Source organism: Sorghum bicolor, chromosome 5 (assembly GCF_000003195.3).
Source record: "Sorghum bicolor cultivar BTx623 chromosome 5, Sorghum_bicolor_NCBIv3, whole genome shotgun sequence".
Taxonomy (NCBI): domain Eukaryota; kingdom Viridiplantae; phylum Streptophyta; class Magnoliopsida; order Poales; family Poaceae; genus Sorghum; species Sorghum bicolor.
Window position 1 is genome coordinate 71,569,354 of NC_012874.2, and position 24,294 is coordinate 71,593,647.

Consider the following 24,294-nt stretch of genomic DNA (forward strand, 5'->3'; position numbering starts at 1 on the left):
CTTTGTCCAATCAAAATATTTTCTGGAGTTTGGGTCAGTCTCAAACAATAATTTTTGGGGAATAGTTTCGTGGCCTGTTGAATCTCATTTATCCAAATTTTGGGAATGAATCGTTGAGTCCTTGTCCAGGTTTGTGGGATTTTTGGAGCCGCTTTCCTCTGCTCGTTGTTCTGTTCGTGAGCTGTTCTTGGGCACTCGTATACAGGCGTGCGTAGGGGCGCCCCTGGGTCCGGTGACAGCGGCACCAACACCGGCCCAGCTGCCGTGTGCGCTCACCAGAGCACCGCTCGTCCCTGGGAGATGGAGGTTCGTCTGCTCATCTGCGCTTGGTTTCTGCTCGTCGTCGTTTGATTTTGAATCGCGAGCTCTGAAGACTACTGGAGTGGTTTCTCGTGCAGTCGATTTCTCTGCGTCCAGCAATCAGGACGAGCTGGCCTTGTGCCCAGGAAGGATGCTCAGTCCTGTGCAGCATGGAGCGCTCATCAGGGAGCAATTTGCCTAAGCCTGCTGATTATTCTTTCTGGTGTGCACGTGGTAGCAGCATGTGTGTATTTTTTACTTGATTTTGATTGGTGGTGTTCAGCTCTCTTCAGTGTTATTTGCCTTGTTTTTTTTTTGAGTTGCGTTCTGATTGGTGCTGTTCCTGTGTATTTTTTTTGGTCTGGTTCAGAAGCAGTTTTTAGGACCAGTAGTTTCATGGTTTCAGCTCGTTTTTATTGATTTATGTGCTTCCTGTCGTGACCGTTCTGCAGCAAGTTGGAGAGCAGTTCCTCCATTGTTGTGCTTGTGTCTTTTGGTATTTTTGCTCTGGTTCTGCTCGCCTTGATCTCTCAGCAGTGTGTGCTTAGTGCTTTACTTTGAAAAGGCCAGTCAAGACTTCGGCTTTAGAATTCTAGTGGATATTGTGTATGCTCTTATTTTCTGCAGGTGTGGTTAGTGTTGCAGCTGATTGGTAGGCCGTGCACCATCGAGTGACGAGCAAATCCAATTCAGTGATTTGTTTTGCATAGATCCAGTTCTCGCTGGTAAAATAGAGTGCTCCATTTTTAAGCCGTTACTCTGTCCGTTTTTTTTTTCCTTCGCGATTTTCTAATGAATTTTCTCTGGCTCTGATTTTCCGTTTTGCGCACAACTTGGTCCTTTGGATTTCGATTTGTATTTCGTCTCTTGCATTGAGTATCTATAGTCCTAAAGAATCTCTTTAGGTACTTGCGCCACCAGTTGGCGTGAGTATTCTAGATTTGGAGTTGTTGCGCATTTGGTGGTGAACTAGGGACAGTGGCCAAATATTTTCGAGAGAAAATTTGAGGCTCCCATTCACCCCCCCTCTGGTCGCCGTTTTCGGTCCTTCAGAGAGAGGAATTAATAGCTCATCAGATCTGTCATTTGGTTAATAGATTTGACTATGTCTGCTAGATCATAGTTTTGCTGGTCTCTTTTGCTACTCTCATAAGCTAGCTATGAGTTAACAATGCTGGGAACTAGATCATAGCTAGAATGCTTAGATTGTATTATAAGACTTGAGAAGCTTTCTATGTGTAAATAAAACAGGTGCTCAAGTTGTATGGCGATAGACTAACCTGATCAGGCCGTAGCTGTTTCTTGAGCAAGGACCAGGCATCTTCATTGCCTAGAGGCCTGACATGGTGTTCGTGCAGCACGGCTTGCATCTGTTGTGGTAGGTGTGCAGATCTTGTGGTGACAAGGACCCTGCTTCCAGGTTGTTTCTTGCTAGCATTTCTCACTGGGACACTAAGCACGTCGTTCCACACTTGCTGGCTCCAGACGTCATCCATCACTAGCAGAAACCGTCCACTGGACAGGGTGTGGAATAGGGTCTCCGTCAGAGTGCTTTTGTCCTTCTCGGCACCATGGTCGCCGCCTCCAGCATGCTTGATTGCTGTCCTCAGTAGCTCAAACTCATCAAAGTGTTGAGTGATGCTTAGCCATATTGTCTTGGTCTTGAAGTTTTCTTGGATGGTTGGGTCATTGAAGATCTTCTGAGCAAGAGTAGTCTTTCCCATGCCACCAACACCAATTATAGACACGACTTTGATGCTGTGATTATTATCACTTGAGGTTAGCACCTGGACGAGCTCCCTTGTATCCCTCTCTATCTGTTCCCCAACTATGGCTGACTCGTCGACATGTGAAATTGTCCTATAGCTGGATAACTCAGCAGCAGTTAGCTTCATTGGCTTCGGACTGGAACCAAGGCCAATACTGAACTTGTACTTGTCTGCCTCCTTGTGGATGCCTTCCAGTCGCTGGTTCAGCTCCTTGATGCGGCTGCCTATCTTGTGTGCGAACACGGGATTCCGCAGGCAGAAGAGCAATGGCTGGAAACAGCCGGGAGACTTATGCTCCACAGTGCCACCACTTCTAGACTCCCTCCGCTTGGCAGCCTCGAGCTGGCACAGGTCGAGGATGTCAGTGGCGTCATACATGGCGTTCTTGAGCTTTGTTGACCATCTTTGCACGCTTGTGTCGGTGATGCGCCTCCTCTCGGCATCTTTGAGGAAGGCTTTGAGGCCTTCCATGTTGTCCTCAAGCCTAGTGATCTCGCTAGAGACGCCAAGCAGCATGGACACCTCATCTCGTGCCATGTCCGCGGTAAGCTTCTTCACGTATGGTGCGAAAGCATCCAGGATGGCCGCCATGTATGGCTCAAGCCTAGCTACCTACCTGCTAGTAGTTAAATCATACATATATAAGCACATATTTGTATCATTATATCCCTATATCTAGAGATAGCATAACTTGATATAAAAACTAACTATATATTGCTATGCAGTCCTTCATGGAGAAAACATCGCGGAAGGGAATTGCTCACCTCAACTTATTATTGCAGGGCAGATTGTGGACCGAAAGAGAGTGCAGCAGCAGAATGTGTGAGGCGATGATCCAAGCCTAGCAGGAAGTGACTCTCCAGTCTCCATGTATCGCTCGACGACGTCGCCAGTAGCCATCGCTACTCATGCCGGTGTCCCGTTGATCTGGATCGGTACTCCTCCCCTCCGTTTGTCTCTATGTGCTCTGCGTCGTGGACTGCAGCGCCGTCGTGCCAAAGTCATTATTGAGGACGAAGACGATGTCATGCCACCGGCGCTGAGGGAGGCGCTGGCCCTCAACCTGCTGCATGCGCCACCGGTGGCTAGCTTAGAGGAGGTCCGCCGCCACGACACCTGCCGGGGGAGGCATCATGTATAAGATGTTGGGTGTGCGTGCACGAAGAAAGCTGGAATATATGGTGGTTACAAAAACCATATATATACCCATCTACTCCTCATCTAATTCTAAGTCTTAAGTCACAATCTCCATTTGATTAAGTCGTTCGGGAAGTGAGTTTTGTCTATTTGGCATACTAATCGATAGACGCCACCTTCCTAATGTTCAGTGAACCCCAATCAAATTGCATTGTAATAAAATTGCACATATAACTAATTCCGTGCACAAGTGGGTCCACTTGGATTATACTCTCTCCATTCCAAATTATAAGTCATTACAAGAATCTTGTAAAGTCAAAACATTTTTCAAGTTTGACCAAAATTATAGAGAAAAATACTAAGATTTGTAACATAAAGTGAGTATAATATAAAAGTTTAATTAAAGAAAAATCTAATGATATTTAGTTGGTATCATAATAATTATTATTTTATCATATAAATTTGGTCAAATTTAAAATAGTTTGACTCGCTAAGATTTTTAGAATGATTTACAATTTGGAATAGAAGGAGTATTTTAGAACAAATATCGGGTGAAATGTCCATGTCCATGCATGCCTATGTACCATTTCTGGCCTGGGGCCTAGTTCACATCTCGATCGAAGCCAACTCTTCCTAACAAGGCCTACGTACGTAGTACTCCACTATTTTTTTTTAGAGGATTATAATATATATAGTGGTAGTTTCTGTGGACTGTCACTTCCTTATAGACTAGTAAATCAGGGAACCACAAACACAGCAGAGAAAATTAAACTTAGTAGATGAATATAGCGGTACGCGCATTTTCATTTCAATCATTAAGCTTCATACTCCTGGCTCTTGCACAGCTTGATCGGTCAAAGTTTTTTTTTATTGAAAAAAAAGGGTCGGCAAAAGCTTTCTCCAAAATATTTGGTAGATTTACTTACAGCTAGTAAACTAAAAGCAGAAATGGAAAACAAGGTGATCCACTACAACGACTTTTGACGCTAGAGAGCTACTGGAGGCTACCATGAAGAGAAAACTTAAGCATATCTATTATCGATTATCCAGTAGTGATATTTAAATGTAGCTAAAAACACAGTTTCTTACAGAAGTGGGGACAGGATTAGCTTTAAAATATAATTTAAAATAGTGAAAAATCTGCTAGGTGTCCACGTACTGAGATCCAGTCGGGGAAAAATAATACAACATTTGAGGCCTCTCTAATGCTATCTTGGCCGCGTCAAAAAGGCCAATATATATGCATGGATCTGGACTAAGGTTCAATGGATAAGATCGGAAGACCCAGTCCACGTTGATGCTCATCGAGATAACATCCTCATTTCAAACATCGGTAGTAGTTCACACTATTTAAAATTTCAGTCTTTAGTACTAAATTTGTACGATCTCAATTTAAAATTTCAAGGCCAGCTTGCCACTGCCATGGGACCAATCTTAATTATTGGCTAGCTACATGCTTCTGCTAGTGACTATATATTGTTGTTTTATCAACCCAAGATTATCACTCTGATGGTCCATAGCTAGTCGAGATGAACGTTACAAACGCTAAGCCCAGCAACCAAATTGCTCAAATACAAAAGGATGCTAGCCGGCACCACACTAGCAGATTGGGCTCAAAGCTTTAACAAGCCTGAAAACTATGGCTGTCATCAATGCGTGAATTCAGTAGCTAGTGTCTACAATTATAATCACACTCTCTTTGGTATAAATTAAGTAGCAACAGGGAAATAGTTCACATCACAAATCATCTGATTAATTCGGTATAAAATTACTGTATGGTTTGGCCTTGATCCAAAGCATGGACTTCTTTCTTAACGCTACCCCAAAGACCTCTACCATATCAAATTCTTCCAACTTGACTCCATCCGGTAGAGCCCAATCAAAATGGTAAAGAAGGCTAGCAAGCGCCAGCTCTATGTTGGCCAGTCCGAGCGTGATGCCAGGGCATATTCTCCTACCTGCCCCAAAGGGAATGAACTTGAAGTCATTACCCCTAAAATCGATACTACTATTTTCAAATCTTTCTGGCTTAAATTCCTCTGCATCATGCCATAGTTTCTGGTCCCTTAATATTGCCCAAACATTCACAAACACCTTGGTTCCCTTTAGCACATCGTAACCCATAACCTGGCATGACTCTCGACATACTCGAGGGAGCAACAATGGAGCATGCAGTCGTAAAGTCTCCTTGATCACCAGCTGTAGATATCTCAATTTGATCAAATCACCTTCAGTTATCTTGTCTTGTCCTTTGAACGTCTCCCTCACCTCTGATTGAGCCTTATGCATGACTTGTGGATTCTTAACAAGCTCTGATATTGCCCATACTAGAACACTTGATGACGTTTCACTCCCAGCAGAGAAAATATCCTGCAATACAATCTTAGAGTTACAAATTGTACAACAAGACAATCACATTAATTCTCGTGAGATACGCTAAAAAAATCTTAACATTCTAACAAAAAATAGAAAGATCAGACCATTAATTTGGTAGACACTAATCAACATTGATAATAATGACAAGTCGATATATTTTGTTTTGTAACAATATTCACGTATGTCATTATGAAAAAGAAACATAATATATAAACTACATACATAGGCTATCATGCAACGTACATCATGTAAAGTAAACCCTAAATCTTGCATCAAAATTTCTCACTAAGCGCTATGGTTTTAACTAAATGGATATAATAAAGGACGTGCCACAAGCAGAGAGAGAAACTATGAGTATGGATAAAAAAATATACTGGATAAATATAAGTATCTCTGTTATGTCAACATCATTTAAAGCAGTATACATAATAGTTAGACAAATTGATCATGACCTGGATAAATATAAATATCTCTGTTATATGTCAACATCATCTAATAAAGTATACATAATAGTTGACAAATTGATCATGACCCAGATAAAGATAAATATCCATGTTATGTTAACATCACCCAAAGTAATTTTTGCATCTACACCCTGAATTTTGAATCTAAATTTCCCACCTTACAATGACAAATTGATCATGACCCGGATAAAGATAAATATATCTGTTAGGTTAACATCATCTAAAGTAATTTTTGCATCTAAATATATACCCTGAATTTTGCATCTAAATTTCCCACCTTACCAAGATATTATGATGCATAATCTCTATGGTTTTAACTAAATGTGTACTGAAGACAATATAATGGACATCCTACACGCAGAGAGAGAAACTATGAATATGGATTAAAAAAGTATACAAAATAGTTCACGAATTGATCATGACCTAGATAAAGATAAATATCTATATTATTTCAAAAAAATGAACAATAGCACAAGTATAATTAATTCGTTTAGTTGTTGTTACTAAACCTGAACTACCAAGAAGATGGGATTTGCTATTTTTCAGGTGAAAATAGTATTTGTTCAGGCAATGGTTGCGAGCCATGAGATGGAGGTCTAACGGATCAGATGTACAAATCTTGAAGCAAGATTAGATGACCACGCGTTATTGCCTGAACCAAAGACAGATTCCAGACGCCTGTTTTATCTATACCTACTAATAAATTGTGAAAATTTCAATCTGCCCAAAATTTTCTGCCCCATCTCGGCCAGAATCCGTGTCTCCTTCCGTTTAACGTTTGTAGGAGAGAAAAAGAAAGTATAATATTTTTTAGGGTTCCCAATGAAAAATCTCTTTTCTATCCTCTCTCCGAATCGCAGCCTCTGCTGTCCGCTTTCCAAATCGCAGCCTCTGCTGTCCGCTTGTAGAGGAGCAAAAGAAAAATAAATTTTTTTCAGGGTTCCTAATGCAAAATATCCTATATCATATTAATTTTTCTTTTCTTTTATTCTTTAATTTGGCTGAAAATTAATAAATGCATAGTAATTCATAGAAAATCTAAAAAATTACAAAACAAATTTTGTTCAGCTCCACATATGTAGATTCATGCAGTAAACAAAAAAAGGTGCAAAGTGTTTATCCTATTAATTTACCTTTTCTTTTATTCTTTATATCGGCTGAAAATTAATAAATGCGTAGAAATTCATAAAAAAACTAAAAATTACAAAACAAAATTTGTTCAGCTCCACATATGTAGATCCATGTAGTAAACAAAAAATATCACAAATTTTAGTATATTTTTTTGCAGGAGATGCATGCCTATGCTTTTTAGTGTAAAATTTAAATTGTAGTTATCTTGCTCCAATTATTATAAAAATTTTATGATAGCCTATTTAATGTGATGCTTGATTTGTGGCAAAAGTTTTAGCACTATTTCTGCATATCTCACTGATTTACTAATTTACCTAAACTTATGCTTGCTAAATAGTTTAACATCAATTTAAGTGTGTAAAAATATAAAAAAGATACTTCCACTACCTTTGCACGATGCGTTGTTATATCATATAAACACTTCATAAGCCTATGTGTTTATAATCTACATACATTTAACTGATATATCATATTTTATAGGAATCCTAATCTAAATAAAAAAAATAAAGCTAGCAACAACCTTGTCATGTTTTAATATAATACTATTTTTATTATTAAATAAATATGTCTCCAAGCTACATAATATTGTAAATATTAACTATCTCATACCATAGATGTCATGGTTATCAATAAAATAAAATATGGACTTTAAATTTTATAAAAAAAAAAGATAAATATAAATAGATATGTAACATTTGGTCATCATTTTTATGACCATTTGATGTTTTTCTCCCGTTGCAACGCACAGGCATATTTGCTAGTAGGTAAAAAGTGCAAAAAGATAATTTAGTGTCCCCTAAAAAAGATATTTAAATTAGAAACAAATCAGAACATTAAGAACGAAGTATATATTATATGCAGTATATAGCTAGAGTTTTTGCAGGAATATATATATATAGTGTTGGATAATATATAAGCGGATCCTTACGAAAATGACGGCGCTGACTATCTCGTTGGTGAGAACAAACTGCAGGTCACCTTCTCTCTGCAGCCTCAAGAGGACGCCGAGAAGGTCGTCGCCGTCTCCCTCCGGCGGCGTCGGCATGGCTTCACGCTCCTGGATGATGCTCTGGATGATACGGTACATGTTCCTCTGGCACCTTCTCGCGTTCCTCGCGGCGGCGCTGAACCGGCGTACCAGCCGCGAGGACGGGTACAGCTCCGCCAGGTTGAACCCGCCGGCCAGCCGCGCCACTTCATCCAGCTCGTGCATGTATTCGTCCCGGTACTTGCACCGGTTGCCGACCACCGTGCGCGCGGCGACGTCGTTTACCATGCGGGAGATCCCTTCGCTGAGGTTGACGGGCCGGCCGCCGTCGTCGCCACACTCCCCGGAGATGGAGCGGAGGAGGTGCGCCACCTCCTCTTCCCGGATGTTCCGGAACGTGAGCACGCGTCGCTGGCTGAAGAGCTCTTGCATACACAGCTTGCGGAGCTCACGCCAGTGCGCGTTGTAGGGGGAGCCGATGATGTCCTTGCCGCCGCAGGACATGGTGTCGAGGATGACGCCCTGGTGGCGCTCGCAGAAGGCCAGGTCGTGGGTCTTCATCACCTCCCAGGCAGCCTCGGCGGAGGAGACCACCAGCGTGGGCACGGAGCCGAAGCGGACCATCATGACGGGCCCGTATGTTCCGGACATCTCGCGGAGTGCCCGGTGAGGCAGGTCCCTGAAGCGCGACAGGAGGAGGTGGTGCAGGCTGCCGATGAGCGGCAGCTGCCATGGCCCTGGTGGCAGGCGAAGCACTGATGATGATGATGATGGCTTCGTGCGTGATGTGATGTAGCCCCTGATGATGACCCTGACAACGAGGGCGAGGAAGACGAAGCAGAAGGCTACAATAAACGGGATCATCCTCGGCTCCATTTTTTTGCCACGGATATATGGGACAAATTTACATCATCTCGAGGCGGAGCTAACATATATAGAGGAGTTTCTTGTAAAAAAGAAACATATAAGTATTTAGCAGCCCGGCTGCTAAGTACTATATATTCGATTCAACGCCCACCCTAGTCAGACTTCTATTCCCGTGATCTACTAAGGCTAGTCTCAATGTATGTTTCATAAAAGTGTCATGCACGTTAAATAGAATGTCACATATAACAGAGTCATTAATGAAGGAGTTTCATCATCTCGTCCCTATAAAACTCATGTGACTTACATTGAAACTGGCCTAATTGTACTTCGAGAAATATTTCATGCATGTCCTTGCATGATTACACTCGCACCTCATAAATGCATACGTAAAGAGCAAAGCATAATAAGAAACGGGAGTTTCGTGTCTCAATTCATATTTTCAAAACAATATATAAATGAAGAAACTTTCTCTACTCTTATAAAATTCTTATCATCTCTCTCTTCTTTAATATGGTATCACGTCAGTATATTTAATACTCATGAAACGTTATTGAGACTAGTCTAAGGCTAGTCTCAGTGCATAGTTTCATGGCACAATTATCAAGACCGTAAACTATATAACCGAGCTATATATATAGTTTCATTGGGATAAAACTCCTCTCTCATCTGATGAAACTCCTTCATGACCTTGGCAAATCAGCAATTTTGTTTATGTGGCACCTTATTTAATGTGCATGATACTCTCACGAAACATGCACTGAGACTAGCCTAAGCGCATCAGTAGTCGGCTGCTAATTAACGAGCTGCAAATTTAGTTACAGTGGGTTTCCCATATTACACAAGCTTTATAGCTAGGTTGGCTGCAAGGAATAAGGACACATCGATTACAAGAGAGGGTAGAAAAGTTTTCTCTCGTTGCTTGTGTGCCTCTAGCCAGGCTGTTAACTAACGGCTCTCCTCTTTTTCTCTCCTCAATTTCCCACCAATGCAAACTACTCTGGCCACTCGACTCCACGCTGCCAAGCCTTCTCCTCCCAAAAACGTATGCATTTTCATTTTTTATTCACTACCAAACATGTTCTTACGATTTCAAAGGACAAGGGACATATAATTTGTTAGGACAATGATAATAAACTAGCATTTTTTTGTAGATTATGTTACAAAGTGGCCCAATCTTAAATCAAATAAGTTCCAATGCTCATAATAAATACTAGTAAGGTAAAGGATTAATCCCATAATACAATTCATCTTTAGGGGAAAAAACTCAACACTCTCGTCCCCCGCATCAATCCCAACCAGTGACATGGGCGGAACTTGACGCCACGCTGCCAAGCCTCCTCCTCTGCTGGCACTCGACTTCGTCGTTGCCGGAGCATGTTGTTGATTGTATGTGCAGACACAAGGAAGGCAACAGTAGGGTTTCTCTCTTCTCTTGCTCTCACCTCTGGCTCACACTGCCACAACAAAGATGGCTCCTGCCATGGGCGGATGTGGCATATTCGCCTCCTCATAGGTTGCATCTGATGGCCTCTAAGTTAGATTTGCCCCGATGGAGCCCATCGGTGGTGCAACAACAGTATGGAGGTAGCCGCAGGCAACTTGGAGGTGGTCGTAGGTAGAGTGTGTGTGGAGCAACAACATGTAGGTGTAAGGATGGGGATGGTCCTTCAAATGGATACTCGCGGTTCTTCTCTAGTCTAACTAAATGAACTAAATAAAAAATGAGGGAAAATTGTCTATTTAGTTCATTAAATTATACTAGAGAAGAACCACGGGTACATATTCGGAGCACCGTCCCCATCTTTATGTAGGTGGCATGACAGCTGCACGGAGGCGATGCGGGGGCAAGGGCGAGCACAGTAGCATAGTGGCTGCTCATGGGCGGCGGTTTCCTGGAGGTGGAAAGGGCCTTGTGTGCATAGCGTGGCATAGAGTTTGTGTGTTGTGGTCTAGAGGCCACGCCAGCATCATACTGTGGGCTGGCGAGGCTATGTGAAGATGATCAACTAGGATGCCCCATACCATTCTAAAGTATTTCTCAATGGCCAGTGTTGCCTAGCCTGGCTACGCTCCTTGGTGACCCGCACTGGAGTGGGTAGGCTATCGCATAGTGCTATTTTGGTGTGACAGTGATAACAGGTCTTAGACAGCTTCTTGGAATTGTATCCATGCTAACTAGTCCCACACGATGGTCAGTTTGGTGTGACCGTGGTGGCTTCTGCTGTTGGTGGAGCTAAGGTGTTATGGTAGTGGCAGTAACAAAACTACTACCAGTATTAGGGTTTGGCATATGGTTTTTGGTGGCATATCTGATACAAGTGGATGGCAGTTGTGGCGAGTGTTTGCTTGGGCAAGTTTCTTTGGGGGTGGCAATTGTTGAATTGGTTGTAGTCTATATCGATCAGCACAACTATGATGTGCCATGCATGTATGTGGCTGGCTTGCAGCTGCAGCGACAACAAACAGAACGTGGTTCTTTGTGGATGGTGGTCTAGGCAGAAATGCCCATTACTTTCTCTAGAAGCATCATGAACAACAATGAGCAGTAGTGTTGGCAACTCCCTTAGAGATTGATGTAGGAGCAAGTGAGTCCTCGTTTGGTGGCCAGTGTCCTCCAGGATGGAGGCAAACCTTGCGGGACGATGCGGTGGCGCTAGGTCATGCATGCCTATGATGTCGTCACTGCCTTAGCAATCTCCTGCTGGTGGGGGTTACTATAGTCAGGCACTGGTGTAAGGATCTATGACTTGGCATGATTTGGGTATAGGGGTTGGGGTCTTTGGGCTGAAAGCCCTGCCTTAGCCAACAATGGTGACACCTTTGGAGGCATTCCCCTTGTAGGATGTATTGCAATGAGGCCTCTGTCCTTATAGGCCGATCGGTATTTTACGGCACCTATGGGTGTCATTTCTCCTCTTGCAGGATTCGCTGTGGAAACCTACTACCCTTTTCATGTTACAAAGCTTGTTTCCTGTGGTGTACAGTGTTGCCTTCCGTGGTTGTTACCTAGGTGGTTTTGGCTATGTTGTTTTATTTTGGTGGTGGTCTTGTTGTCACCTTTGTGAGTGTTGAGGTTTTCTTTTCCTTATAGTATTTGGTTTCTTCTCTATCAATATATATGTCCAGCATGCTCTTGTCTGTGGCCTTTTAAAGAAAAAAATTAATCCCATATGATAAATTGATAGGAGATTCATTAAACTTAAATAGGTAGCTATTACATGTACCAACTGTATGTTTGTAATTTTCGAATGCACCCACATGCCACGATGCAAATGAGCCCAACGGGCCTGTGTGCCAGCCTAGCCTAACCCCTCCACGTGAAGCCATATTGCATGGCTCTGCATCCATGCTGCCATACCACTAGTCAAGGATGTAGGATAGGAAGAAGAGAGTCAGTTGATAGAAAAGCTAGGATTTTAGGACAGTTTTTTGTAGTGCATGTAGTAAACAATGCATAGGTTTAGAGACCCATCTTTCATCGATGCCATGACCCATCACATCCATTTAAGCCCAATGCATGTTTTCTAGTGCATGTACTAAATCGTATCAACACGATTGTATTTGTTAACATTTTATAAAAATCTAGTTGCCCCAAATTGCAAAGCTAAACTTGATATAAATTTTAAAAATTAAATTTTAATGATATTTAAATGTTGCTAAAAACACAGTGTCTACAAAAATAAACAGGATTAGCTTTAAAATACAATTTAAAGTGGTAAAATCTGCTAGGTGTGTCCACGGAGGTCCACCGTTAGGAGAAAATAATACAAAAGTTAGGCTTCTGCATTGCTATCTAGGCTGCATAGATAAGGCCAGTATGGATCTACTCCCTCTATCCCATAAAGATTGTCGTTCTAGGCTTGGAGGCTTGTCCCCAAAAAAACGTTGTTTGAGCATAGTGGTCCCATGGCCTCTCACAGTCACCACCATGTGCTCTGCTCCTGTCCTTCCTTCCACTTCCCAGCACCCATCTCCACACCCACTGCTAGTGGTGTCTCTGCCCCATCACCCCCATGAGTGGCACATGTCTCCATGCTGACATTCCCTCATCTTCTTCTCCGTCGGCGGGAGTTTTCTCTGCCGAGATCCAATGCTCTCCCTCACCTCCTCCATCGACGGCCCCTCCCTTCTCCTTCGTCAGCAGGAGTTTCTCTATCGAGATTCGGCGCTCTCCCTCACCTCCTCCTCCACCGGCGACCCCCTTCCCTTCTCCAACGATGCTCATCCTCCTCTTCTTCACCACCGGCAAGGACAGGTGCATCCCTAAGCCAGAGATGCTGTGGCGCGAGGACGGGTGCAGCCCCAATCCGTCCGGAGATGCCACCGGCGAGGACGGGTGCTCCCCCAAGCGTCTAGGTGCAGGCGTTGGTGGGGCACGCATAGTCCGCGTGCCGACGAGGAGGTCGTCACCCTCCCTCCTCTTCTCCATGGAGATCTGGCATGCTCCCTCTTCTTGTCCACCGGGCACGACATCGTTGAGGCAGACCCGCCGGCTGCCACCGAGGTATAGCCGGGGCGTGGAGAGGGCTGCTGGCAAGGAGGTAGAAGCGAACCAGGCTAGGAGCGGAGGTGGAGAGGTCATCATCGTGTGGATTCTAACGGAGCTATGTGTGCTTCCTAAGTGGCCAGCGTCCATTCTTTACTAGGGTACTTTGGTCCTTTAGCTCTAGCCTTGGTCTGTATGCTGGAGTCTAAAACGACCCTCTTTTTAGGATGGAAAGAGTATAGATAAAAGTCTAGTAGACTAAACTAAGGTTCAATGGATAACATCAGACAACCCGGCCAATCCCAGGCCCACGCTAATCGAGATAGCATCCCCATTTCAAACATGGGTAGTAGTTCTCACTTGATTTAAAATTTCGGTCTTAGTGCTCAACGAACACAAGCAGAAGTATTAAATTTGTACGATCTCAATTTAAAATTTCACAGCCAGCATGCCATCGGACCAATCTTATTGGCTAGCTAGTTATTCTTGTTTGTGCTAGCCTAAGACTATTGTTGTTTAAACAACCCAAGATTATGTTCTGACGGCCCACATCTAGTCGCGATGAACATTACAAACGCTAAGCCCACCCAACCAAAAGTTGCTCAAAAACAAAAGTTGCTCAAAAACATTGGGCTCAGAGCTTTAGCAAGCTTGAAAACTGTGGTTGTCATCAATTGCGTGAATTTTGGAAGAAATATAGACAGGCAGTGGATACGACCTTTGAAGTTTCTAATGGACTTATTAAGCTTTGAGATAACATTATTTATAATTAAGATCCCTAAATAGGAAAATATACAAATCATATGCTTCTGATTCGTTTTGACAGTATATATGCATGGGTTTATCTTCGTTTTATATTACACTGTCTACGGCAAACACAAATGGTACTATGCTGCTAGTTATTTTCAGATGCTTTGTACTTGAGCTAATGACCATTGTTGCAACGGGCCGGATGTGGCAAGAATGGGTACCATATAGTCTGATTTCTAAACTATATATTTTTTCTTTCTTGAGCTTGAACTTCTATGTAGCGACAATTAATTTAACATAAGATGACGGAGGATGTTGGTAATTTTGCTCATTGTTATTACAGAACAATATAAGAAGAAGAATCGATCCAATATAAAAACATAAAAAGTAACCTAAATAAATGAGCTAATAGTTCACAATGAGACTTGGGTTGCTAGCAAACATAAAAACTGAAGTAATACTAATCTACTACTACTGCCACCTTCCAAATCGTAAGTCGATCAGTATGAGTTTTCTACGATCTCTACAAACATAGTTTTTATGTACATAGCAAAAACTATGTTCCCTAAAAAATCAACACGACTGACTATAATTTGGAATATGGCTATAGCTAGCATAGTAAGCTAAACGACCTCCTGATGAACATGGGAAGACTGGTGATGACCACTTTCTAGTTGCTCTCCAATCCGCGACCTTTGCTAGTACTTGTTCCTCCATCCTCTCCGGCGGCGCAGCGGCGTCTCTCCCCAAACAACCAAACCGCGACGTGGATAGCCATGAAAAGCAAAACCAGGAGGGGCAAGACGACGACATTCCTCCACTCCCTGGTGCTGCCAGCCGCGTAGGCCGCCAGCAGTCCCAGCAGGTCCAGAACCAGGGCTGTGTTGGTCGCTATCAGCAGCAGCTTTTGGTTCGACCGGTGGTGCCTCCGCAGGATCTGCTGCAGCAGCAGCGCAATGGTGACAATGGACGCGACGAAGGAGGTGGAGTTGCTGTAGAAGAAGACATGGTACCGCCGTGGGTCGGTGTCGTGCAGCACTGGGTTCCCAGCCTCTCGGCTCCGGCGGGTACCACCACCATCGCCGCCGTCGTCCTGCCAAAGGCCACCCGGCGGCGCTAGGCCGGCCTGGTATGTGACACTTGCAGCCAGGATTCCGAGCAGCATCAGGTACTTGCGTTTGGCGTACACTTCATCGCGGTACTCTGTCTCCTGGGGCTGTCTTCTTGGCTGTTGCTGAGCCATGGATGACGACGAGGGTGCCTCATCAGCCCAAGCCATCATCCTCCTCCTCTTGTTGAAAAATGTCAGCGTGATGGTGTTGACAAGAACGAAGGCAATCACCGCGGCGATGAGCACACACGCGAAGATGGACGTCCGCAGTTTTCGAGCGCTCCCGGCGGTGTAAGCGGCCATGAGGCCAAACAGGCCGACCACCTGGCACGCGTAGAGAGCATAGCACCGTATGGCGAGACGGGACAGGATGGGGTTGACGAGGAGGAGGATGAGCGCAATGGACGCCATGAAGCTCACCGTGTTGGAGTAGAAGAAGACCTTGAAGCGGCGCGGGAATCTGTCCAGGAGGACGGCATCCCCCGCATGGCGATAGCGGGGGCTGTCGTCCTCGTTCCAGAACCCACCCGGTGGAGCCAGGCCAACTTGGTAGGTGATGGTGGCCACCAAGATGGCTACCAGCAGCAGCCGCTTGTGTTTTTTCTCGGGCACTCTGGCATCGACGTCAGTCGTCCCCATTGTGAAAATAAGGACATGTACGAACACATAGACAAGGATGGCCCCAGCCAGGGCCACGACATGAACAGATGTCCTGAGGTCTCGGCAGCTCCCGGCGGCGTAGGCACCGATGAGGGCAAACATGTCCAGCGTCATGGCCACCAGCAAGGTGTGGCTCTTGACCAGCTTCTCTTTCTGGACCATGAGGATGACGACCAGAGACACCACAAAGGCGGTGGAGTTGCAGTAGAAGAAGGCCTTGTAGCTATAGATTTCCAAATGGGCCAAGCACGATGGGCCGGCACGGGCACGGTCCGAAAAAGCACGACACTAACACGGCACGGGCACGAAGTTTATAGTGCCAGTGCCGGCACGGGCACGACGTAGTGCCAGTGCCGGCACGGGCACGACGTAGTGCCGTGCCTGGGCCGAAGGTCTGGTCCGACAGCACGGCACGGGCACGACACGGTTAATAGGCCGGCACGATAGTGGCCCGATTATTTTTATTCGTTAGATTAATTTCTACTATTTCTAGCTGTTGGATTGACTTAGAACATCTCTAAGCTAGGTATAAAAGCACTTTCTCTTATTCTTTTCACCCAGTCGTCGTTCTTTTTCCTCTCTGCTCCTCCCGTCCTGAACTCCCGATGACGACGAGGCGCGACTGAGGCGGCTGCGCATCCTCGTGCATGCGCGCGCGATGCAGGTCCATGGCTAAGCTGGTGGCGCGCCTCCATCAGCGTCTGCAGGCGGTGGCGGCACGACGGACCTGGGAGGCCCGACGGGCCTTCGGCACGACACGGCACGACCAAGTCTCCATAGGGCCGTGCCTGGGCCGAGGGTTGGGCACGACGGCCCTATTTGGCACGGCACGGCTGGCACGACGGCCCAACAAGGCACGACACGATAGGGCCGGGCCGAATAGTGCCTGGGCCAGGTTAGGGCCGGGCCGCCCGTTTGGAAATCTATACTTGTAGCGTGCCGGGTCTTTCGACAGGAGTATGGCGTCGCCGGCACGGTGGCCCTCGCCGTCCTCTGGCCAGAACCCACCAGGCGGGTCCAGCCCTGCCTGGTATGTAATGGTGGTCGCCAGATTGGCGAGCAGCAGGATCAGAGACTTCACCTTCTTTATTGCCTTCTTCTTCTCGAGATGGACGGTCGCCGCCTCATCTCCAGTAATGATGCTACCAACGCTGCCAGCTTCTTGTCCATTTGGCGACGACGTTGCCGGTGGCGGCGGCGGTGAGGATGACATTGTCTGGCTGCCATGCTCCTCATCGTCGTCGTCACTAGGTGGCAGTGGCACACAATCCCAAGATGGACAAGAGTTAGTAACTAGTTAAGGTTATAATTTAACATGATCGACTGCAGTGCAAGATATAATTAATCTGAGTACATCTGAGTACAAAGAAACAGAGACGACACATACCGATGATCACAGTCAGTGTGAGATGACCAATCTGCTGCCGGAGCCGGGGACGACGGAGCATGGTTTCGAGGATGGGCACAGCTGAGACCCTTCACCGACATGATAACCAGCATTGTAAGGAAGATGAATGCGAGAACAGCACCGAACAGGCTGACAACATAGACACTGCAGTCACTGTCTCGGCAGCTGCCGGCATCGTAGGCCGCCATGAGACCGAGGAGGGAGCCGAGGACGAACACGTGCAGCGCGAACGACCGCGTGGAGCTCGCGGTGAGCTTATTCTTCTTCTCCGGGTGCAAGAGCAGCACGATGATGAAGAGGGACGCCACGAACGCGGTGGTGTTGCAGTAGAAGAACATCCTCAGGTGGCCCCGGTGGTGCGCCTCGACGAGTGATTCGCCGGGGCGGTAGCGGTGCCCGTGGCGTCTCCGGCCGTCGTCGTCGAACGTGTCCCAGAAGCCCCCAGGAAGGTTGAGCCCAGCAACATAGGTGATGGCCGTCGCGAAGGTGGCGAGCAGCAACAGGACCTTGCGCTGTTCCTTGGGCCTGAGAAGGACACGGCCGTCCTTACGCTCCTCCTCCTCCTCCGCCGCCGCCGCCGGCGAAGATGGAGAGCTGTCGTGTGACAAGCCCTGCAGGATGTGTACGCCTACGTAGGCGGAGAGCGCGAGCACGAGCGATGTGGTGTACACGGTGGCTGGCTTGTCCCGGCAGCTGCCGGCGAGGTAGGCCCCCATGAGGCCAAGCAGGTCCAGCACCATGACCAGGCGCAGCACGGTCAGCTGGACCCTGTTGGGGTTCTTGAGCAGGAGGAGGAAGATGACGACGAGTGACGCGGCGAGCGCCGTGGAGTTGCAGTAGTAGAACGACAGGAACCTGCGGCGGTGCGTGAACCGGAGGATAGGTGCCCCAGCATTGATGCTGACACCGCCGGCCGCAGCTGCCGGAGCCGGAGCAGGAGCAGGAGCAGGCCCGTCCTGCTGCCACACCCCGCCTGGTGGGTTCAGCCCCGCCACGTAGGTGACGCTGACCACCAGCGCGGCCAGCAGCAAGAGCTGCTTCCGGAGCTTGTACTCCGATGACTCCCTCGGCTCTTCCGCCTCCTGAACGCCGGCTTCCGACGACGGCATCGCGACGGTCGCCGGCTGGTCCTCAGTTGCTTATTGCTTTCTTGTATTCCTAGCTATTCGCACGGAGAGTGAGCATACGCTGTATTGTACTCCTAGTAGACTGACACAATGCAAGGAGTAGACTCGAGGTCGTCCTGTTTTCTTCTGCACTCGGCAGCAACAGATGCTGGGATTATAGTATATTAATCAGCAGACATGGAGACGAGAGTCCTTGCAATATACTAATGTCGTCGACCTGAGCACCTCAAAAATTCTTCTGACAATAAACCAAACAAGTCCATTGTTTATCCCCTGATGATCTTGATTTGTTGTTAAGGCTGGACGAAAAACTCAAAGCTCATTAAATTAGCTCACTAGGTTTGTGGCTGGCTAGCTATAACGAGCTAACTCGAGCTAGTTCGTGAGTCGCTTGTGAGCCAAACGAGCTATAGTTTTAGAGGAAAAGTCATTATAAATTATATTACTTTTGTATTACTTCATGTCTTACACTTTATAAATAGTTGATATATTAGCTTATATGAATATTTTGTTCGACTTAAGACTATTAGATATATTATTTTTATATTATTACTATTTTTAAGCTTTAAATATGTGCAAATATTATATTTTATATACTTTTTATACTTGACTCATGAGCTTAACGAGTCAACTCGAATTCGTAACGAGCCGAGCTAGGCAAAACGAGTCGAGCCGAGCTGGCTCGTTATCCAAAGTTACCTATACTAAATGACATATACACACTTCACCATTTCGAAAACAGTGGCGGCCCACATGTCACCTGAAACATCCAAAAAAAATCAAATTTAGAATCATCCGTACTCAAAACCGGATTATTTCAATGTGATATGCTAACCAAAGGCCCAAATTTCATTGACTGAGAATGAGAAGGGAGGTAGCAGAGGAAGGAAGAAGAGGAGTGTTGGGCTAGAATACCAAAGCCCAACTCATTAAAACCCTATTGGGCTGGAGCCCACCGCCGAGTCCGTCTCGTCTCTCGTCCCCCACCCGCGAGGCCTGTCGCCGGGACACGGCGGCGCGCGAGGTCAAGAGTAAAAGTTCTAGACCTCTTCTGCGCGAGTAGAGTGTAGTGGACATGTGGCGGCGGCAGCAGACCCTCCTCCGCCGGCTCCCGCCGCTGAGAGCGATGGCGCAGGCTCCCTCGTCCTGGGCGGCCGACCGTCTGGGATGCTACTACGGGTCTGCGCCGGAGGGGAGGAAGGGAAAGACGGCGCCTTTGCAGGTCTCCTCCTTCCATATCCGTTTCCCGATTCCTTTTTCCCACGGTCTGTTTACTGATGGGTTTGGTGCAGGCGCGGGGAATGGTGGACAAGTTCCGGATGCGTGCCAAGGGTGGCGACGGCGGCAATGGCTGCGTCAGCCTCCGCCGCTCCAGGTCCAGCCGCCTGGGCATGCCTGACGGTGAGAGACCCCACCCTTTTGTGCTGCCCTTGCTTTGGTGCTAATATACTAATGCTCTTGTGAAATTGGCTCTGTTTGTGGTATTAGCATTGGAGACCAATATGTGTTGGTTCCCGTTATTATTATAATACTACTCCAGCTTGCCTAATTAAATTGTTGCTTCCCTTGATGAAGATCAATTTTCTCTTTAGTTGCTTTTGATTTGGCACTCCGTTAACCATCTATTGTCCTCATCTGAACTGCTCATATGTTTCTTTGGAATGGAAATAATCTTTTTAATTAACATAGCATTAGCATCTCTGGCAGTCTTCGAAATAGTATTTTCAGAGATGATGATACTTTGATGTATGGGGAGCTAATGCTTGACCACCCGATACTCGAGGTGCAACGGTACTGTAAATGCTGAATTTGATATTGAAATGCAATGCTACAGACAGGGGTGATCCCTGGAATGGAATTCTAAAAGATCGTGTGCAAATTAGATATTAAACCCTGCTAATTATATTTTGTATATAAATTTTTCCCCTGTTTCTGTTGGTCGAACTGGTTCTTGATACTCACCCTGTTTTTAGCATACTAGTGCGGTGGGATTTATATTATTTCAATATTTGGATTGATCGATTCTGATATTGAATTTTAAAAAATGCAGGTGGTAATGGAGGGAAGGGTGGTGATGTAATTCTTGAGTGCTCTAGGTCTATCTGGGATTTCAGTGGCTTGCAGCATCACATGGTATGTCTTCAAAAACATCATATGATTTTGCTTCAGTTAGACATGGTTGCTGCACTGATTGTTGTTCTTGATGTAAGATCTTATTTCATAAATTATAGATTCCTAATTGAAAATTAAGGTTGTGAATGTATTGGAATTAGAAAGGTCATCCAACCCTGAATTTTATTTATCAACCTAAATTGTGAAGCTAGACATTGTGCTGTAGCTCGATATGATATCGGTCGTTTGAATTCTGGGGAAATTACTGGTACCTGACTTTTATCTTGTTTAATTTTGGTTTTCAGAGAGGAGGTCGAGGTGGCAATGGAGTTTCTAAGAATCAGATTGGAACAAGAGGTTCTGACAAGGTTGCCATGAGTATATGCATATATATGTCCTAGTTTTATTTTTTTGGTTTACGTTGTGTATCACCTTCTCTGCTTGTATGTAACAGATTGCACAAGTACCCGTGGGCACGGTGATTCATCTGGTGGAAGGGGAGCAACCTTCTCTCACAGTAAATAAACCAACCAGATCCCTAGATCCCTGGGACATACCTGGTACTGCAGAACAGTCTTCTGATTCAGATCAGATTGATAATGCAGTGACGAAAGGTTTTGATGTTGGCTTTTCCCATCGGCATATTGACCCTAAGCATAATACTGATGGAAATGAAGCTGTAAAGGGAAGCAACAGTCAGTTAGAGAATTCAAAATACTTACATACATATACATACTCCAAGCCTCAGTTCTCAAGCACTGATTGTGATGTAAGAATCTATTCATGTAAGGAGGGGACAGATGAAAAAGATCAGACTGAAAGTGAGGATGAAGAATTTTGGGAGGATGAAGACGAGTTCGATATGGACAAGGAGGATGATGAGGAAGAGGATGCGAGGGAAGAACAAGATGTGCAATATTGTGTTGCTGAGATGACAAAACCTGGGCAGCGGTTAATCGTAGCACGAGGAGGCGAAGGTGGACTGGGGAATGCTTTTATCATGAAGGAGATGCGGCCATCCAAAGCAAACAAACAAGAGAAGATAGCCCGTTTGAGTACCGGGCAGCCAGGAACTGAGAGCTTCCTTATCTTGGAACTGAAGAGTATTGCAGATGTTGGTCTGGTTGGATTGCCCAATGCTGGGAAGAGCACATTGCTCAGTGCTCTCTCTAGGGCGCAGCCAGAGATAGCTGACTATGAATTCACCACGCTGAGGCCCAACATTGGCAGCCTGACCTACGAGGACTACTTCTCAGTTAAAGTGGCTGATATACCTGGCCTGATCAAAGGAGCACATGAGAACCGTGGCCTGGGTCATGCTTTCCTGAGGCACATAGAGCGCACCAAAGTTATCGCCTATGTGCTTGACCTTGCAGCCACGCTTAATGGCAGGAAGGGTGTCCCACCTTGGGAACAGCTGCAGGATTTGGTCTCAGAGTTGGAGCATTACCAAGAAGGAATGACTCGGCGACCGTCACTGATTGTCGCAAACAAGATAGACGAAGAGGGAGCTGAAGAGATGTATGAGGAACTGAAGAGGAGAGTGCAGGGTATTCCAATATTTCCAGTTTGCGCCATCTTGCAGGAGGGGGTGCCAGATCTGAGAGTGGGTCTAAGGAACCTTATGGATGACTCAGATCCGCAGGGCATTAATTTTGAGAAAAATGACTGTTGAATGAGGTTTCATCTTTTTCTCTCATGACACTGACTCATATGAGTGTGTTGCGGATATTTCCCCTGAGAATCAGAGGAGCGATTTGATCTGCAAATGTTGATGACTCTGGCTATTCCTTTCTTCTTGTTGTGTTAATTACAATAATTGAGCATTTGCAATCTCTCTAGTACCCTTCTTGTTAAGGAGCAGAAATATGTAGTAGCTATAAGGTTTGTTTCAAGTTGTACATGGTAGTAGCAGCTGAAACATTGGCCTTGGTCAGTAAATAAACAGAACTGCATTTGCACTTGATAAAACCAATAAGTCAAGAATTAGGGCCTATTTTTCTTTAGTTAAGGGTGATGGATTCTGGTTCTGAATGCTGAAGATAAAATAAATGGGGTACCTTTTAAAAGCAAATTGTGAGAATCCAATCCCATTTACATGACAATCCACAAGCTGCATCCAACCAGTTACAGCTAAACAGCCCACAATCTACAACTTGCTTTTAAGAATCCAATGCTAAAATAAACATAGCACATGTCATGTTGGTATTATTCCTACTGAAGATATGCCCATGGAGCTGTAATCTGCACAGTGAAGATGATCTTCTGGTCCAGATGATATATAGTACCAAAGAGTTACCTCTTATCAGTATTATATAATTTTCGCAGTCTGATTAACAGTATGGTTGCATGCTGTTTGCTGCGGCTGGTTCTGGAGGGAGGTCTGAAGATGTTGGACCATTGAACTATGGAAGGAGATGTTCCTTGCCCTGGTGGGATGACCACAAGAAGCATGGCAATTTCTGTACATTTACTGCCTTTTGATCCCAGTGGAAGTTTGTCCAGTGGAACTTATAACGTGTTGAAACCTCTGCCAGAGTTTTGTAAGTAAGCCAATCTAATTACTTGATCCTTTCTTTTACTAAAAGCTTCTTGGTCAAACAGAGAGTATATTCTGGTAATCTGCTGGCAGTTTACAACTGTGGATTGAGTACAGGTGCCACCAACATAAGACCTTTAGCTTCCACCTGCATATAGCCAAAGTGATACAATGTACAGTTTATAAATGTATCATAGCTATGCCAGAAGTGCTTAGGGGGGAGGAGACTGTTTACTGGACAGTCTTACACTTTTTATCAGAGATATGCCAGAGGTCTCTGTTCTGTTTTTTAGAGGTCATGATTTTACAGACCTGAGTTTCCTCTGGGCTATGTATAAAGCAAATGTCAAATTACAGTAAAACGTGCACACTACAAGACTTTGAAAGCATAATAAATCCTGGTTGCAGAAGTAGCATGTGAAGTCATGAACCAAAGTATGAAAAAAAGAATAATGGCAAAGTTGCTGCCATCGTGTGAAACATTCTCCTTAGTTTATATTCTCCCATCTTCTTCAGCGTATGTCCTATATATATCATTCTCTGGCCCCTTGAACAGGTGCTTCATCCGAAGGGCCCTGAAACAAAAGGTTGGGCATTATGGTGAAAGATGGAACCGACTGAGGTGAGACAAAACAAACCGAGGAATCAAACAAACTATGAGAAAAGATGAAGGGCTTGTGCTAGTTTTCCTGCATATGTATCTGCTAATTTTTACCTGCATATGTAGGAAAACCTCTTGATGATATTTATGTGCTAATTTTACCTGCATACGTGGAAAAACTCCTGGTGATGTATTTATCACGGAGTTGTAAGATTCTCTCTTGTACAGCACATGACATTTCCATGGGTTGCCTCCATCCATTGCATTTGCATAGGCCTTGTTGGCATGCTGGCTGGATGTCGCACTCAAGGCCAGGTTTCCCCTTAGCCAGTGGCACCGAGCATCTCTATGCTGCACTCCAGCTGCAGATGCCTTGGATTTATACCTTGCATCTTCATGCATGTATTCCCTCGGATATTGTTTCTGTGCTTGTATAATTAACAAAACATGCTCCACCGTATTTCACTT

General features: G+C 45.3%; 5 protein-coding genes across 5 annotated transcripts; 1 reads left to right on the forward strand and 4 right to left on the reverse strand.

The window, feature by feature from the left end:
- Positions 1,363–2,676, reverse strand: LOC8086028 (putative disease resistance protein RGA3). The gene is made up of 2 exons (XM_002451271.2): positions 1,581–2,676; positions 1,363–1,458 (listed from the first exon to the last, which is right to left on the reverse strand). The coding sequence occupies exons 1-2, from the start codon at positions 2,658–2,660 to the stop codon at positions 1,363–1,365; spliced, it is 1,176 nt and encodes a 391-aa protein (XP_002451316.1). The 5' UTR covers positions 2,661–2,676.
- Positions 4,938–8,950, reverse strand: LOC8086029 (ent-cassadiene C2-hydroxylase). Its single transcript, XM_002451272.2, has 2 exons — positions 8,106–8,950; positions 4,938–5,576 (listed from the first exon to the last, which is right to left on the reverse strand). The coding sequence occupies exons 1-2, from the start codon at positions 8,814–8,816 to the stop codon at positions 4,959–4,961; spliced, it is 1,329 nt and encodes a 442-aa protein (XP_002451317.2). The 5' UTR covers positions 8,817–8,950; the 3' UTR covers positions 4,938–4,958.
- LOC110435280 lies at positions 14,592–16,327 on the reverse strand. The gene has a single exon (XM_021460705.1). It carries the CDS (start codon positions 16,199–16,201, stop codon positions 14,939–14,941), a length of 1,263 nt encoding a protein of 420 aa, XP_021316380.1. The 5' UTR covers positions 16,202–16,327; the 3' UTR covers positions 14,592–14,938.
- Positions 16,545–18,707, reverse strand: LOC8086030. The gene is made up of 2 exons (XM_021461892.1): positions 17,427–18,707; positions 16,545–17,286 (listed from the first exon to the last, which is right to left on the reverse strand). Exons 1-2 carry the CDS (start codon positions 18,554–18,556, stop codon positions 16,734–16,736), a joined length of 1,683 nt encoding a protein of 560 aa, XP_021317567.1. The 5' UTR covers positions 18,557–18,707; the 3' UTR covers positions 16,545–16,733.
- Positions 19,582–22,657, forward strand: LOC8086031 (probable GTP-binding protein OBGM, mitochondrial). Its single transcript, XM_002450014.2, has 5 exons — positions 19,582–19,796; positions 19,867–19,975; positions 20,625–20,707; positions 20,992–21,054; positions 21,141–22,657. Exons 1-5 carry the CDS (start codon positions 19,650–19,652, stop codon positions 22,359–22,361), a joined length of 1,623 nt encoding a protein of 540 aa, XP_002450059.1. The 5' UTR covers positions 19,582–19,649; the 3' UTR covers positions 22,362–22,657.